The sequence below is a fragment of the Chinchilla lanigera genome, unplaced genomic scaffold (genome assembly GCF_000276665.1).
Source record: "Chinchilla lanigera isolate Chin_1 unplaced genomic scaffold, ChiLan1.0 scaffold00017, whole genome shotgun sequence".
Classification (NCBI taxonomy): Eukaryota; Metazoa; Chordata; class Mammalia; order Rodentia; family Chinchillidae; genus Chinchilla; species Chinchilla lanigera.
The window spans coordinates 16664422-16680652 of NW_004955418.1; the positions used below are offsets into that span (position 1 = coordinate 16664422).

The 16231-nt window shown below is 41.0% G+C and overlaps 1 protein-coding gene across 1 annotated transcript in view; it reads left to right on the forward strand.

Moving 5' to 3' along the window:
* Window positions 1-16231, forward strand: part of Ell2 (elongation factor, RNA polymerase II, 2) — a 71293-nt gene that overhangs the window by 49082 nt on the left and 5980 nt on the right. The window contains exons 5-10 of the mRNA XM_005382233.2: window positions 2216-2475; window positions 7237-7361; window positions 7526-7613; window positions 9344-9917; window positions 12583-12649; window positions 15961-16132. Of these exons, the coding sequence (XP_005382290.1) occupies window positions 2216-2475; window positions 7237-7361; window positions 7526-7613; window positions 9344-9917; window positions 12583-12649; window positions 15961-16132 (1286 nt within the window). The remainder of the gene's footprint in view (window positions 1-2215; window positions 2476-7236; window positions 7362-7525; window positions 7614-9343; window positions 9918-12582; window positions 12650-15960; window positions 16133-16231) is intronic.

The window sequence follows — 16231 nt, forward strand, 5'->3', positions numbered from 1 at the left end:
CAAAATCTTAACACTGACAACCGAGAAATGGTAGGTTCAAAGTTTTGCTTTTGAATTTTCACTTGAAACTGGTTACGTTGGTGCACGCCTATAATCCCATCTGCTGGGGAGGCTGAGGCAAGAATCCTAAATTTGAGGCCAACCTGGCAACTTAGAAACTGACTGTATCTCAAAATATATTTTTTAAAGGACTGGGAGTGAAAGAGAAAAGAGGAAAAAAGAAAGGTTGGGCTGGGAATATATCTTGGAGGTCCAGGGTTCAATAACCAGCATCACAAAAAAGGAAAAAATAATCACTTTGAGGATTCCAATGTGTCCTCTGGCTTCTGCATCCTGACAGTGTGGAAAGAATCTGCTTATTTGCTGTCGTGCTGTCATTCACTTAGTCATCACATAGTGCAGATTCAGCTGGTGGAGAAAGTAGCCACAGCCCTGTCCTTAGAGAGCTTACAGTCTCACACGAAGCAAGAGCAGAACATCAGGAATTTGGTCACAGCATCTTTCCCACAGAGAAGTACAAGTGAGCGGGGCTGGGTCTCTTAATCCCAGAACCTCCCATTTGCCCTGCACCGTCTGCACAGGGCCCACAGGAAGCCTCGGACTGCTCACTGCGCTGGGGACGCTGTTCACCTGTTCCCATGACCGTGAGTCTTAGCGACATACTGCGTGTGATGCTCTCAGCACAGTGCCTCCCCGCATAGTGGTTCCCTTCCCACCCGCCACTGATCTGGCTATCTCTAAATTACGACGAATACAGAAACCAGATCGGTCTCTTTAAAACTAAGTAATTTAACTGACTACTTTTGCTTCTCATGAGACAGTGTCCACTTAGTGGTGAGTTCCTTTTCTGTACAGTGGCTCAATCTGATCCCTGTGATCAGTTATGTGTAAGTATTAGTAAGGAAGTAATAAATATTAGTAAGGAAACAAACCAGCCAGTAGAAATTTCTTAAGAATATTCATCCTTTTTCTCGAGGCAGGGTGATGTCCCAAAAAAATCAAATAGGCTAGGGCCGGAGAACCCCGCCTGGACACAGTGTTCAGGAAAGCTCTGCCCTGGTAAGCTGATTCATAGTTCATGGAAGTTGCTTTTAGATACCTATTGTTCCTAGTTGCTAGTCCTGTTCTTAAAGTAATCACCCCATGTCACATGTCACTACCAATTATTCTCCCACTTTAACCACATGAAGCTGGGCTTCTTGTTTACTAAGTGAGCTAAAAGATTCTAACCAGAAATCATAAAATGAGGGTGTTAAAAATTACATGTTCGTTTTTCTTCCTTCAGCAGGGATTGGTACTGGGGTTCAGGGACCAGCTTCACACACACAAAAACACACACACACACACACACACACACACGTGCGCACACACAGACTGTAACCAGGTCACTTCAGCTCACATTCTCCAGAAGTAGCCAAGTCTCAGCGTTCAGTCCAAGCAGAAAATGAATCACCTTCATGAATGGTACCAGCCCATGCGTAGATGGTGTAAAGACCTCCTTTGTACCATTTTCCATTCCTCTAACTCGTCTGTGCAGTCTGGTTCCACAGAGGAGAGATCTGTTTGGCCCTCTGAGATTGTTTTGTTTGTTGGCTGGTTGGTTGGTTGGTTGTTTGGTTGATTGGTTTTGTTTCTTGGCTCCTGAAATTTGCTTCAGGAGTCAAGGAAAAGGAATAATACTAATTAGTGGACGTTGATTTCCCTCCTTGCAGCTTGTGAATCTGAAATTATTAAAATAAAACCCTGGGTTTGCCAGGAGTGAGGTCTGAGGAGGTTCTCACATTTCACCATGTTCACTGTATTTATGTCTGCTTTTCAGAAATGCCATATAGTATGCAGATTTAAGTTCTGTAAATAGCACAGGTGAGCATGGAAATTACCTTATTTCCATTTAACATCAAATAACCTACAGTCTAAAAGTTTCTAGTCTATTACACTTTGCGTCACTAATTACTATCCATGCATAGTCAAGTGGCCAAAATCCATCTATAATACCTATTTATTCCAAGAAATGAGTCCATCAGAAATTCCTAATTCATATTTTAGGCCATCTGTTTAGAATGCTTTGTCTGTATGTCTCTTTAAAGAAAAAACATTGAAATAAAGTGGTCTTTATTCCTCCAGAACTAAAGAGGTACCTAAACCAGAGTTGGGGAAATTGAGAGGCTTTTCTAACCTTCAGATGTATAACTGTGTCATTTCCACCGGACTTTAGGGAAGAGAGTGCAGATTCGGAAAGCACCTCAAGCTGTCTCAGATGCAGTGCCTGAGAGGAAAAGGTCCACTCCCATGAACCCTGCAAATACAATTCGAAAGACACATGGAGGCAGCAGTGTTTCCCAGCGGCCTTATAGGGACAGAGTGATTCACTTACTGGCTCTCAAGGCCTACAAGAAACCCGAGCTGCTGGCCCGACTGCAGAAAGACGGTGTCAATCAGAAAGACAAGAACTCCCTGGGAGCAATCCTGCAACAGGTGAGGGCCTCTTCTGCTTACTCTTGTTGAGAAGTTCACTGAGCAAGGATTCTCGTTGTCGTTATTATTATTGAGACAGAGACATTTCGGGGTCATTTTGGTCAATGGTATATGAAAAGAACTCTTGATGATTAAATTAAATCACCTTTTTATACATTTAGTTAAAAACTAGTTACAAGGTGGGCGTTATCTTTGTTTCAGTCAAATTTTGCCCTAAAATTCCACTAAAAAGTAAGCAAGAAGTTTTTGTTGTCTGCTTTTAGTCTTAAATCACCTAATCTATTGCTTTACTTTTCATTGGCTTATATAAAGTTGTGTGATGTATTTTATTGGTCTCGGGTTGGTATAAGCCACAATATTTTGTCTACTAAGTGGTCTGGAATGTCTCCTCCATTCATACTCCTCACTGCCCTTACTACTGTGCCTTTTTCCTGCCTCTTGTACCAGGATCAGTCATTTGCTGCATTATAGGGTATGAATGTGCAAAGTATTAGCTGTGAGAAGTTACCTTACAGTCATAAGCTTACACATACCAGTAGGCCATTGCTTTCATTAAAGTCAACAGTGTGTCAGAGTGTAATTTAGTGTACTTTTTCATACCAACTCAGGTCAGAAATGTCAGCATTCAGATACACCATAGTGGTCCGTCTGTTTTCTTTTTTCTTTCCCTTTTTTTCCCTAGAACAGTAACATTTCTAAAATTATTCTTAAATTTCATTATTTGAAAAACACCTACAAATATTCATCTGTTATTTAAAGGATGATATTTTAACAGTCTAATTCTCATTATTTCTTATATTAAAGCATAATATAGAATGTTATAAAATCCAATTCAGGATTTGCAGATCTCTTAGACACTTTGGTCAGTAGCAAGGATTTTTATTAAATCCATTGAACACCTTTTTGAAGCAGTTTAAATCCATATGTCATGTAGCAGTTTTAAGAGACCAAAAGAAAAAGGATGACAGAAAAAATGGGGATGGGGGGGTGTGTGTTCAGTTTTCACCATGAAATATTTGGTAACTGCACCTCTAGAAATGTTGTGAATTACCTTCTGGTTTGGAGATAGAGAGGCCAAGGTGATGACAGAGATGGCGGTAGCTTCATGATCATGTATCTGTGTGTAGATATACATATCTAAAAATGTACATATTCTTGACCCTGAGCAAGTGACATGTAAAAGTCATTAAAGCATTGGTCACTTGGTAGAATCTAAAGTGTAGTCTCATCCCGGCTACATATTAGAATACCCCAGAGAGCTTTTGTAAAAATGCCAGTGCTTGGGGCTGGGTATATAACTCAACAGCACAGTGCCTGCCTGGCATGTGTGAGGTCATGAGTTTGATTCCCGGTACCAAAAAAAAAAAAAAAAAATACCAGTGCTGGAACTCCAACCCAGACCAACTAAGTCCAAGAATCTGCAAATGGAGCCTGGGGATCAATACCGTGTAAAGCTCTTGAGTAATTCTAATGTGTAATATGGGCTAAAAACCACTGGCCTAGTGCAAATACACGTACAAGCACTAATAACATCTATTATGCGTGTACTAAGAGCCAGGCCCTGTTCTTGGCATTTCACATTCACAATCTCACTTAATCCTCTCAAGGAAGATAATAAAGGCATGTTCAGAATTTTGACCTAAATCACAACGTTGCCTTACACACATCTAACAGCTAACATCCAATGACTTGGGCTCCAGTGAAACTGACCAAATCGGGCATGAAAGGGAGAAAACCAAGAGGAGCAAAAATACACAAATCATTCAGACATTTGTAATTCTATCCACACCTGATCTTAGCCAAAAGACCGAAGAGTGATGGCAATTCTACCCAATACAGACTAGTTGGCAAACAGTGTACCTAAATGATAAGTCCTGCCTTGCGTATGCTGACAGAGATATTTGCTGATTTGTTATTTATAGTTTTCAGCATGCTGTGTTTGTTAATTTATCAAAGTAATAGGCTTTTAGAGTAACATAAGATTTAGCTCTCAGTAAAAGTTGAAAGATTGTACTTAAATTTAAAAACATTTAATGTTCATCAGGAAATTTGGTTTAATACTGTTTATCACTAAACTGTTGTATATTTGGAAAGCTTCCTTTTTCTTAGAATGAGTGCTTTCCTGGAAAAAATAGTAATCAGAAAAGCAACTATACAAAGCTGAATAATGTTCTTGAGCTTAATGTCGGATATTTGGCTTGAGCACAGCGTTCATTCATTTAGTTTGTGCAGTACATTTGGCCCCACATCTATGGACTCAACCAACTGCAAATCAAAAATATTAGGAAAAAAATGTATCTGTACTGAACATGTACATATTATCTCTTGCACGTCCTTTCCTAAAATATTTGGGAAAAGAATTGTACCTGAACTGAACATGTACACATTGGCAGTTTTGGCCTTTATTCCCTACACAAAACAGTGTAATAACTATTTATATAACATTTACATTGTATTAGATATTCTAAGCAACCTAGTGACTATTTAGTTATATGAGAAGATGCTTCCAACTGTACCGTGTTATATAAGAAACTTAAAACACTGAGTATTTTGATATCTGTGGGGGTTCTGGAACCCATCTGCTGTGGCTTTAACCGATGCCTGCCCCTGCAATGTACCAGACACTGTTCTAAGTGTTGGAATCTCAAAGTGACCCTAGCAGACAATCCCTGCCTCCCTGGAGCACATTCATGAGACAGTTTCAGGTAGAGTAGGGACGTGAGAGGGGCTGGAAGAGAGAGCCACTGCTTCCGTGGGGGGCGGGGAACTTGGGGAGCCCCTTTCTTAGATGGCCGCAGTTTAACTGAAATGATGGGGAAGAGTGGGAAGATGAGTCAGCCTTTCTGGAAGCCTGGAAGATGAGAAGGTTCAGTAGACTCAAGGTGGAGGAGAAATGGAGGCCAGGTTCCAAAGGACCTTTCCAGGGCCTGAGCAAGGAGTTTAGATGTTAAGTAAGATGGGTAATCACTTTAGAAGTTTAAGTAAGCGTATGCTGTAGTTCAATTTATACTTTTAATAAGACCATTCTGACTTCTGTGGCATGATTAGGAGGCAAGAACAGAACAAAGAAACTATTTAAATGAGCCCACTGCAGAAATACGGCTGTAAAGTTTTGGTGACTTAACCTGAGGGGCACAGTGAGGATGGTTTATCAGATTACACATGTATTTTGTGAAAAGACTTCTTTATGCATGTCATGTAGGGAGAGGACCAGGGAAAGGACGGAATCAGTGACAATCATGACTAGGTTTCCAGCCTGAGCAACTGATGGATATTGAGCCCCTCACTGAGGAGGGACAGAAAGTAACATGTATAGAGCACTAGAGAATGGTGTTCAGCATTCTGCCTTAACATACATTCTGTTTGTAAGATGTTCCTTAGACATACGCAAATGGAGAGCGAGGTCAACAGGCAGTGGCAGACGAGGGTCTGGTCTGGTGTTCAGAAGCCAGAGCTGAGGCAGTAAATTGAGGAATGAGCAGCAGATGGAGTGAGCATTCAGAGTGTTAGTGGTGAATGAAATCATCTTAGAGGGGCTGGGGATTTAGCTCAGCGGCACAGCGCCTACCTGGCAAGCGCAAGGTCGTGAGTTCGATTCCCGGTACCAGAAAAAAAAAATCTTAGAAAGACGTAGGGAGAGTGAAAGCAACAGGGCAGAGGACAAGCACTGAGCCTTCGATCACACGGAGCCATGGCGGGGGCCAGTGGTAGTGTCAGGGTATTTGACATTGAAGAGCTGGTCTGTTTATTCCACTTCAGAAAATCTGCTTGTAACCCGTATTTTATTGGCAAATTTGAATTTTAAAATCAGCCTACTATTTTCTACATTATAACAACTTTAATATTAGATTAGTGTTTTGCTGGGCTGTGAGAGAAGCATAAATTATTATATATTTTATAGTGTTTTTTAAAAACAGAAGTCAAGTTATTAAAAAGGCCATTCCTGATCTAAATGTGTCAGGCAGGGATATCTTTTTCCTAGACTTAAGAATTACTTTTGGTTTAGCACCTGAAACCATACATTTGTGTAGTTAATGGATTATAGACCTTAGCACTCTATGATTTATATTTAAAGGATGGGAAGAGATTACACTTGGGAATAAACCATCTGGCTAATAACAGTTATTTGGGTTTTGGGGTTTTTTTGTTTTTTGGATTTTTTTTTTTTTAGTTTCCGTTTGTTGGTTTCGGGGAATTTCAAGGACTTCTAATAAGTGGTTCTTCAGGAGAGCTATCAGATACAAGTGGCAAGCCTGAACTTGGTTATCCAAAGGAAAATGGCAGAGGAGGTTCTCAGAATTGATGCATTTATAAAGACAATTTCTTTTGATAGCTAAGAGGAAAGTTTATAACCCAGCATTTATTCGTCATTTATTTTCTGCTTAATACACATGATCAGATTTTTCCCGACTCAAAAGTAATGGAGATAATGAAGCAAATAATGATCTTGCTAATATAACTCTTTTGGATCCCTTTGATTAGGAAAATTGATTTTTTAAAATCCCTCCATTTTTTTTTTCTTACTGTGGGTTTATTATTTGATTGGAAACTCTGCAAATGAAATGATCTTCCAGGGAAAAATACTTTTTATATTTTTTAACTTCCCAAAATGAAGTTGAATGGCATTCCTTAAGATCTGGCATGTATAAAACTAGCAGTCTCTTTAAGGCCAACTTGTATAATTTTCAGCATAAAACCTAAAAACCACCTGTTTTAAATAGCAAAAATTATCTAACATTCTATATTTATACCACGTACCAGGTAGCCAATCTGAATCCTAAGGACCTGTCCTATACTTTGAAGGATTATGTGTTCAAGGAGCTTCAGCGAGACTGGCCAGGATACAGTGAAACAGATAGGCGGTCATTGGAGTCGGTGCTCGCTAGGTATGTTCTTTTGTTCCATTTTTTCTTTAAAAATGATGCAAATAAGTAATTGTTTTAGTCACTGCTATTTTAGTGTGGACGTGTGAAAGAGAGAAGGGTGAGTGTTCTATCATGAACATTTTAAAGTTCTCTTTAATTATCTGGAACATGTGTGTCCTTTACAGAAAACTAAATCCAGCTCAGAATTCTACTGGCACCAGCCGTTCAGAATCTCCCGTGTGTTCTGGTAGAGATGCTGCCTCCTCTCCTCAGGTATATAATAAAGTTATAAAGCCATACTGTTTGTCAGAGTACTTAATGTATACCTTGCTCTTTTTTTTTCCTTGAGACAGGATCTCACTGTGTAGTCCAAGCTAGTCTCAAATTCACTGTGGCTGAGGCACACCCCAAACTTGCAGTCCTCTTGACTTGGTCTCCTGAATGCTGGGACTACAGACAGTGTGGTACCACGCCCAGCTTGCTTTCCATTTTCAAAGATTTTGTTAATAAGATTACATTACGTACTGCTCAGTTGGTCATTAACTAGGTGATTTGTCCAGTTTCGTCCAATTCTCAGATTATATCTGAGAATTTTATCTAAAGCATGTCCTAGTAAAATATTCTCAGGGGAAAATGTACTTGCAGTCAGCAAATAAACAACAACAAGAGCTCTTTCCAGTGGGATCTGAACCAGAATATCCCTAACCAGACCATTCCAGTTTAGTTTCCCCTGCGAGAGCAGCCCATCCTAGGAAAGGCTGGGGCATTCCCACTCAGCGCTGGAGTTTAAACGTACTGGTTCTCAGCTGATCAGCCAGCGCTGCAGCCCTGCCTGAGACAGTAATAGTGTTTCCATGTCCTGAGCGCTTTGGACAGACAGTGGGAAAGACCTTGTCTCCCGCTATGCTCTCTGTCCCTCACCCTTGCCTAAGAAATAGGGAGAAGCAGACAGATGTGTGGAGAACAGTAAGCACGCCCAGGGCGAAGGGCTATTCACATACCAGAATGCATTAGAAACCCATTTTGAGGGGTGGTGTTCTAGCCTTGCAGGTCAGTTGTCTGTGGAAGCCTTACCTTTAATGCCAAGCTACTTCTCCTCTGATCAGAGTACACAGCAGGTGGCAAATAAATGGTGCTAAATTAAAAACAGAATAAACTAATGGGTTGATCAACCATTATTTTCTTTCAAGATCAAATACAAGCCACAGTAGTACATTTACACATAAATATGAACTTACGTTTTATACTTTTGGCGATTGAATCCCCTTTCAACTTAAACAGTATTGTTATTATTGATCTGAGCTGTTATTATCATGATTCTCTTTTAAAAAGTACTTCCACGTTACTTTAGTGGACCAGATATAAATACTTACCTTACAATATGGTGAAGAGATATCTAAGAATTTTTTTTAAATTGCAATCACATTTCAGCAATGATAGGGATGCTTAGAAAAATTGCTCTGAAAAGTTTGACTCTACATTCACGACAGGTAAAATGAAAAACAACAGCGAAAGTACTCCTAATTGGAGTGTCTCAGCACGTTAGCCATCACATGCATGTAGGCGCGCTGCCTTTTGCCCAGCCTTGTTTGTTCTCGCAGCATCAAATGGAACCAGTTGCTTTCTCTCCCCCTTTAGTAGAATTAGGCCAACAAAGGCCGGCTGTGTCTAATACTCTCCTGAGTCGTGTAATCCTCATAAACTGCATAAATGCTTACAAGTTTAGGATGCAACTGAATGACCAGGAGAAATTAAATAAGCCCTCCGAGAGATGTATACTTGCCAGGTTTTGCTCTTAACATTAGACGTGATAATTTGCTCTACTTGTGGTTTGGTTTGGTTGTGTTGCTTTGGTTTGGGGTCACTGTAGGGTTTTGTTTTGTCTTTGCATAAGCTTGGAGAAAGGTTGGTATGAGTAAGGTTGCTCAGTTGTTCTGTCGCACATTTACTGAACTTACTCAATTTTGGTATGAACTGGCTTTTCTTTCCTCTCCCCCCCTCAGAAACGGCCTTTGGATTCAGATTTTATTGATCCTTTAATGAATAAAAAAGCTCGAATATCTCACCTGACAAGTAGAGTACCACCAACATTAAACGGTCATGTGAATCCCACCAGTGAAAAGTCCACCGCCGGCCTCCCCCCACTCCCCGCGGCCGCCGCCATCCCCAGCCCTCCGCCACCGCTGCCTTCCACCCACCTGCCCATCTCAAACCCGCCACAGACTGTGCACTCTAACTCCAACTCCCCTAGCACTCCAGAAGGCCGGGGGACTCAAGACCTGCCTGTTGACAGTTTTAGTCAAAACGGTAGCATCTATGAGGACCAGCAAGACAAATATACCTCTAGGACTTCTCTGGAAACCTTATCCCCTGGTTCAGTTCTACTCAAGTGTCCAAAGCCTACGGAAGAAAACCATTCAATGTCTCACAAAAAGTCCAAAAAGAAGTCTAAAAAACACAAGGAAAAGGACCAAATAAAAAAGCATGACATTGAGGCCACTGAGGAAAAGGAAGAAGACATTCAAGGAGAAGAAGAAATTGCCAAGCTGAATAACTCCAGTCCAAATTCCAATGAAGGTACTGTTAAAAAAAAAAAAAAAAAACTAACCTTTTGTGTTAAAGGACCTGGAAGCATTGTCAGTTTGAGATCATAATGCTTAGAATTAGTAATGTTTTTTAAGCAAATGACTTTCTGCTTAACAATTTTTTTTTGTTTTTTTGTTTCTTCGAGACAGACTCTTGCTGTGCAGTTCAGGCTGGACTTGAGCTCACTTTGTAGCCCAGGCTGGTCTCGAACTCGCAACAATCCTCCTGCCTCAGCCTCCCAAGTGCTGGGATTATAGGCATGTGCCACCATGCCCAGCTCTGCTTAACTGTTAATATTGTGCTTTTGAGCAGATATTTCCTTTGTTTTACTGCTGTGTTTTGTCTCTTTTTAGCCAATGAAAGGTTTCTGTTTTTGTCAATAAGATAATGACATTGGAAAATGAGCCAGTCACCCTGCAGAGCCTCCCTGGTAGATGTGGAATTCTTTTCCCTATTTGTTAAGATATTGTCAAACCTGAGTGTGAGTGTTATATGCCCATTCTTGACACCATTTCACCAGACAGGATTAACAGTAGAAATATTTGCTTCTTACTCAAAGAAACAGAGTCACCCCTGCTTTAATTAGTATTAGCGTCATTATAAAATAGGCAAGGTGAAATTACATTGGCAGAGACATAACATCATCTTCATTTGCAGCAAAAACACTTTGTCTTTTGCAGAGCTATGGGCTGTTATTAACTTGACAGAGCTTATGGTTTTTTGGTTTTGATTTCTCAATTTTTAGTAAACTAACATCAACTGTGATTAAAATTTACACTTCAGGCTTTAAGAAGAAGCTTAGAAGCCGAATATGTAGAGACTCAAGCTTAGAAACTAATGCTTTACCTCTACACAAGAGCTAATCAGCAGAAAGACTGCTTACTTGAGGCATACTAGATCTAATGGCAAACTCAGATTTGCCTTATTTAACAACAGCAGCAACAACAAACCCCTCTAAAATCAAATGTCTAAGCACCAGGACATAGAGCTAAGTCCATCTTGAGCACTGCAGCCGGTTTTAAACTCAGAACAACTAAGGCAGAATCCCCCAGGAAACTTTCAGAAGGTTACTTTAATGAGCAGAGTTTGATGGAGTTTAATGACAGTTTTAAGGAGTGTTGACTCTGTATTTTGCCCATGACACTGCAAGCCTGTGCTTGTACGTTTAATGACCATTTTTATTGTATGAGAGGAACTCCAATTGTTTTTAGTGGTGCTTACAGGGGAGTTGTAGAATAAATACTATGATACAGTGCCTTTGTTGCCCTGGATTGCTGTGTTGCATGTCAAAGCATATCTGTTGAAATATTTAGACCAGTGTGATACTATATAATGGCCTGAGAGATAGGCATAAGCTCTTTCCCCTCCTAACCCTCTGGTACTTGAATTTGTCAAGTCAGGAAAAGCCATGAAGAAGTAAAACTCTGTGTTCAGCATTAATCACCCAGGCTCCTGGGCCTCCGCCGCTCTGCATGCTTCCTACCCCAGACAGTGGTCCCAAGTCACTGCCTCCCACCGGGAGGACTGGGCTGCAGTACGCGGAGACCTACAGCAGAACTTTGTCCTCAGAGTTGGAGACAGGGAGAGGCAGACCTAGTCTGTTTCATCCTTCCTTGAGGATATGCAGAATAGCTTTCAGAACCAGGTCCTCTGTATCTGTTCCCTGGCATCTGTGGCAAAGGAGGAATTGTCCTTTCCTTGTACCCAAGCCTGCATCACATGGATACAGGTGCACAATAATCCCACTAGGTCTGTGTAACTTACTTAGTGTCCTTTGCCATTTAAAATACTACACTAAGGAACGGACAGATATTCATGTTTATTTTATAGCAGGTATAAATATTTTGCTAGCAGGCAAGTTAGGGCTGGAGTTGTTAGCTTAGCTATACTTTAAATGATAAAAAAAGTTACCCTAATACATATTACTCCAAACATAAACATAGCCCTTGGAAATGGTGAGTTATAAGTGCAATATTGAAAATTTACACAGCTCGACAGCATAGTCATGACTCAAGGAATTAGGGAGGTTTTTTCTTTTTCTGTGAGTTTTTCTTTGTTGGGGGGGGTCCTTTAAAAAAATCTGTTTAGTATTATAAGGACCAGAGGTCAGAGGAGAATAAATCAACATTCAGTAATACCTTATTTTAAACCGATGGGAACGCTTCCTACCCAGTTCCACTGTCTGCATACAAAAAAGGGTGGCAATAAAAATACAGTGACCAAAGCAGTCTGCTACCTGACGTTATTGTCTCATCTGCTGTGTTTGAATCCCATGAAAAGTAGATGTTGATGTAAAATTTGTATCTACCATTGTGTGGCTGCATCTGCCACCACAATCTTTGAATTGCTGGGCAGATGCCACAGCTGTTGTGGAAAGAATAGAAGATTGACCTTGGGTTAAGATGGAATTCCTTTATTGTGCAGACACTGCAGTAGCCAGGGTGCTTTAAATGCCTGCGTCAGTTCTGCTGGCGTTGGTCATAGGGCCTCTATTGTTTGTGTTCAATTGTATTCCTTGCTCACTGTTGCTTATTGAGATGGAAGAATAGAATTGGAGGAAAAGTGTTCCAGATGTTTCTAATCTATTTCAGAATCACAGGCATTTGATAACCATACTGGTTGGGGAACGCTCTGAAATTTTCTTTTCCTTTCGTAGGAGTTAAAGAGGGTTACACTGCCGCCATGGAGCCTTCTTCAACAATCGAACTCCCAGATTATTTGATGTAAGTCCATCCGCCTGCCAGTAGAGAAAACTGTTTAATTTTAGAAAGTTTGCAAATTCTTTTCCCATAATTTGCAAATCAAAAAAGCCAGAAATTCCAGAAATAGAGTCCTGGAGCCGCCCCTGCAATTGAAAGGCTGCCATTAAGCCCGAGTCCCAAATGCACCCTTGTCTGCATGAGCAGGTCGTTCCTCCCCTGCTCGGAGCTGTGTTCGTTGGCCTTTAAGTATAGAGAAGCCTGCCCTTTGTTCCAGGGCCAGGCCAAGCTTTTGATTATGGAAGATTTCAGGGATCTGACTCTTCAAAGCTGACAAGTCTATCAATGCATAGCCATTCACTTGGGCCCCCAAAGGGACAGTTTGTCACTGACAAGGTGCTTGAACTTCTGCACTTAGTGATACAAAGGAGAGTTAGGTTGATTTTCACTTAACTACATTTTGCCCTCAAATTAATTTTAAGAGGAGACAAGAGTAAAATTCAGTCATTTCACTTCAGTGCCAGCTATGTTTTTCTTGTTATGGCAATAAGTTGATAAATGCTGAGCTAGGGACACTTTTGTAACTGGTTATCACAGAAAATTATAAGTTGGGCACAATTCTAGTTCTTTTTTTATAGAATAAAAGGCTTCTACTAGAACAAAATAATTAAGTTGCAAGGGCTATGAAAAACAGAGTGAAGGAACAAATAGATCTGACAAGAGATACCTTTAAAAGTGAACAAATGTGCAAAATAGACCGTAGACTGGAAACCAGAATCTGGGCAGTGTGAACTTTTGTTTCCCATTAGTGGCATCTCCACCATTTTTTAATTTGTAATAAAGTTAAGCTAAGCTGTTCGGCCCTGCTTGTTTCCAGAGGAGAGAACATTTTAGATTGAAAATATGTGGCTTCAGCTTAACAGTGGAGTGAAAACTGCACTTACTGAGGAACGAGATAGCATGAATCCATAACGCTGGCCATGGTCTCTTGACAAACAACCCACAGACGGCTCTGTCATCTGAGACAGTGCATGGTTTTAGAAAACCTGACTGGTACGTAGCTACCTCTGAGGGGCCCAGAGGGGTCACTCTCTGCAGCCAGGCTCCCAGGACAGCCCGTGGCTCTACTTCTGCGGGGGTCCACCTCTCCAGCCATAAAGCCACTTCCCCTCAGAAGTCTCCTGTGTGCAGGCCCCTCTCCTAGCAACCACTCTCATTCGCACTCTCCCGTGACGGATATTTGAGTGCCTCTTTTATTAATAGTGATACGTCTTTGTAATATATGACAAAATTGTGTGGGGAGACTGAAAAAGAATCCGAACTTTTCCCTATGGAGTTGAGGCTGTTGCTATGTTTTGCCAACCTAATTAGTTAATTCTATCTTTAAAGGGTTTTTTCAGGTTACTGGTCTAAGGGTGGCTGCTGCATCTGCCTCTGTGTATTTCTGTATGTTCCTCGTGTTTCTGGTGCTGGACTGTGTGCTTAGATAAAAGCAATTTATTTTAACTGAAGACTAAGGCTTACATAAATAAAGGTGATGAGAAAATTCCAAAACTAACAGAATTTAAAGTGCCTCACCAGAAATCCAAAAGGACAGACTAGAAAGCCTAAATGATTAGCCTTTGGATAATTCATACTTAACCATAATACCATTAATTTTTATATAAGAATACTTCTGTTACTTGTGGTTGTGAGTTATCCAAATTGTTTTTATAATATCACTGCATTAAGAACCAGCTATAAAGCCATTATAGTTCTCATTAAAAATAATGAAGTGCTTTTTGTTCAAATGCCAGTAGGAGCAAACAGCAACACAATTGTTGACCAGTTTGGTTTTTTTTCCCCCCAGGAAAATTATTAAATAAAATACTAAGGGTATGATTTTGGAAAAAGTAGGATAAATGTATTATACAACAAACAAACTCTGAGTTGTGAGATTGGTTTAGCCACTTGCTTTAATATATATACACACACACACACACACACACATACATATATACATATACATACTTATCCCCATACTCTTTCTCTCCCTGGGCTCCCTCTGGTGTCTGGGAAGGACAGCCTCCCTGCTGGCTGGCAGTGTTCCCTTCACAGCTGAGCCACCAGCAGGGCAGCTCTAAATCAGCACGCTACCGCTGTCTCGATTACACTTAGAAAATTAAACTTCCACTCTGTCTGTCTCAGCATGAATAAAAATATTAATGAGGACACTGAGTTTGCTCGCTGCATTACTTTTCTCACATTTCCAACTAGGCATCTGTGACAGAGCAACTTAGATAAAACTGGGAAGATTGCATAAAGCCGCCTGGAAAGGGCTGAACCCCAAGATATTAGCAGTGAAGAGTGAGTGTGTCTCCCGGGGTGCAGCCTGGTGCTCCCAGCACCTGCTTGAAGTCTCAGTTTTCAATCCTCAGTAGTCAAGGGAATGTTGCCTTCCATGGCAGGAGTGTAGAGTGCAGAGACCCAGCCTTGACACCCCAGTTCCCGTATCCACGAATAGATGCTATTGTTTACGGTTAATGTACTTGCCGCTGAGTCAGCTGACATACTGGGAAACTGCCCTTCGCTTACCTAGGAGTATTCACACTCCCGAAGAGAAAACAGATTGGCACATTTTATTAAGTATATGAGACTACTGATAGAACACTGGCTTTCTGCTGCATGTAGTGTGACCTATAAGCGTGAGAAAAGAACTAAAGAAGTGTGCGTTTGCTACTTCTCACTGTAAAAAAATTATACACCATCCCTCTTGTATCTTACCTATTTGCCTCATCAGAAATGTAAGGAAAGGGATTGGGGTGAACAGGGCAGAGGAACCTTGTTGAGGACTTCTGCTTGCTACAGATCTGAAAGGCCGAGAGAGAGACTCCCTGTCGTACAGGAGTGGGCCCAGGGAAAGCTCTGACTTCAGCACTAGGTGACCGTGTGACGTTCTCCTGGTGTCCCATTACCCTTCTCTCCTGTCTCCCTGTGACTGGTGACAGATGGACTGGCCTCTACCACTAGTGTGGCAGTCAATTGTTTTGTAGAGAGAAAAGTTCCAGAAGCCAAACCCGTGTAAATACTATTTTCATTTTATGTAGTTGCCCTTAATTCCGGTGCTAACATGTCTTTTTCACATTTACTCTTCTTCCTTGAATCTCCTAAGCCTTCTGTGTGACCACTTCACCTAAAAGGTCTTCTGAAGGAGTGACCTGGCAACAGACCAGTGGGAGAATAGCATTAAATACTAGGGCTAACACAGGGTATAGTTTCTGTGTAGCTGGTTTAAGTCTCACACTCAGGCGATCAAGTTTGTTCCGTAGTTTATCTGTGTTTACCTTTCTCCGTAGAAAATATATCGCTATTGTCTCCTATGAGCAACGCCAGAATTACAAGGATGACTTCAATGCCGAGTACGATGAGTACAGGGCTTTGCATGCCAGAATGGAGACAGTAGCTCGGAGATTTATCAAACTGGATGCGCAACGCAAACGCCTTTCTCCCGGCTCAAAAGAGTATCAGGTAAACACTTTTGTACGCAGATAGATGCATTCTCGTGTATTACCTTCTTCTTCTCTCTCTCTCTGCCCATTGCAGCCCCAGCCATTCCAAGCACCCGTC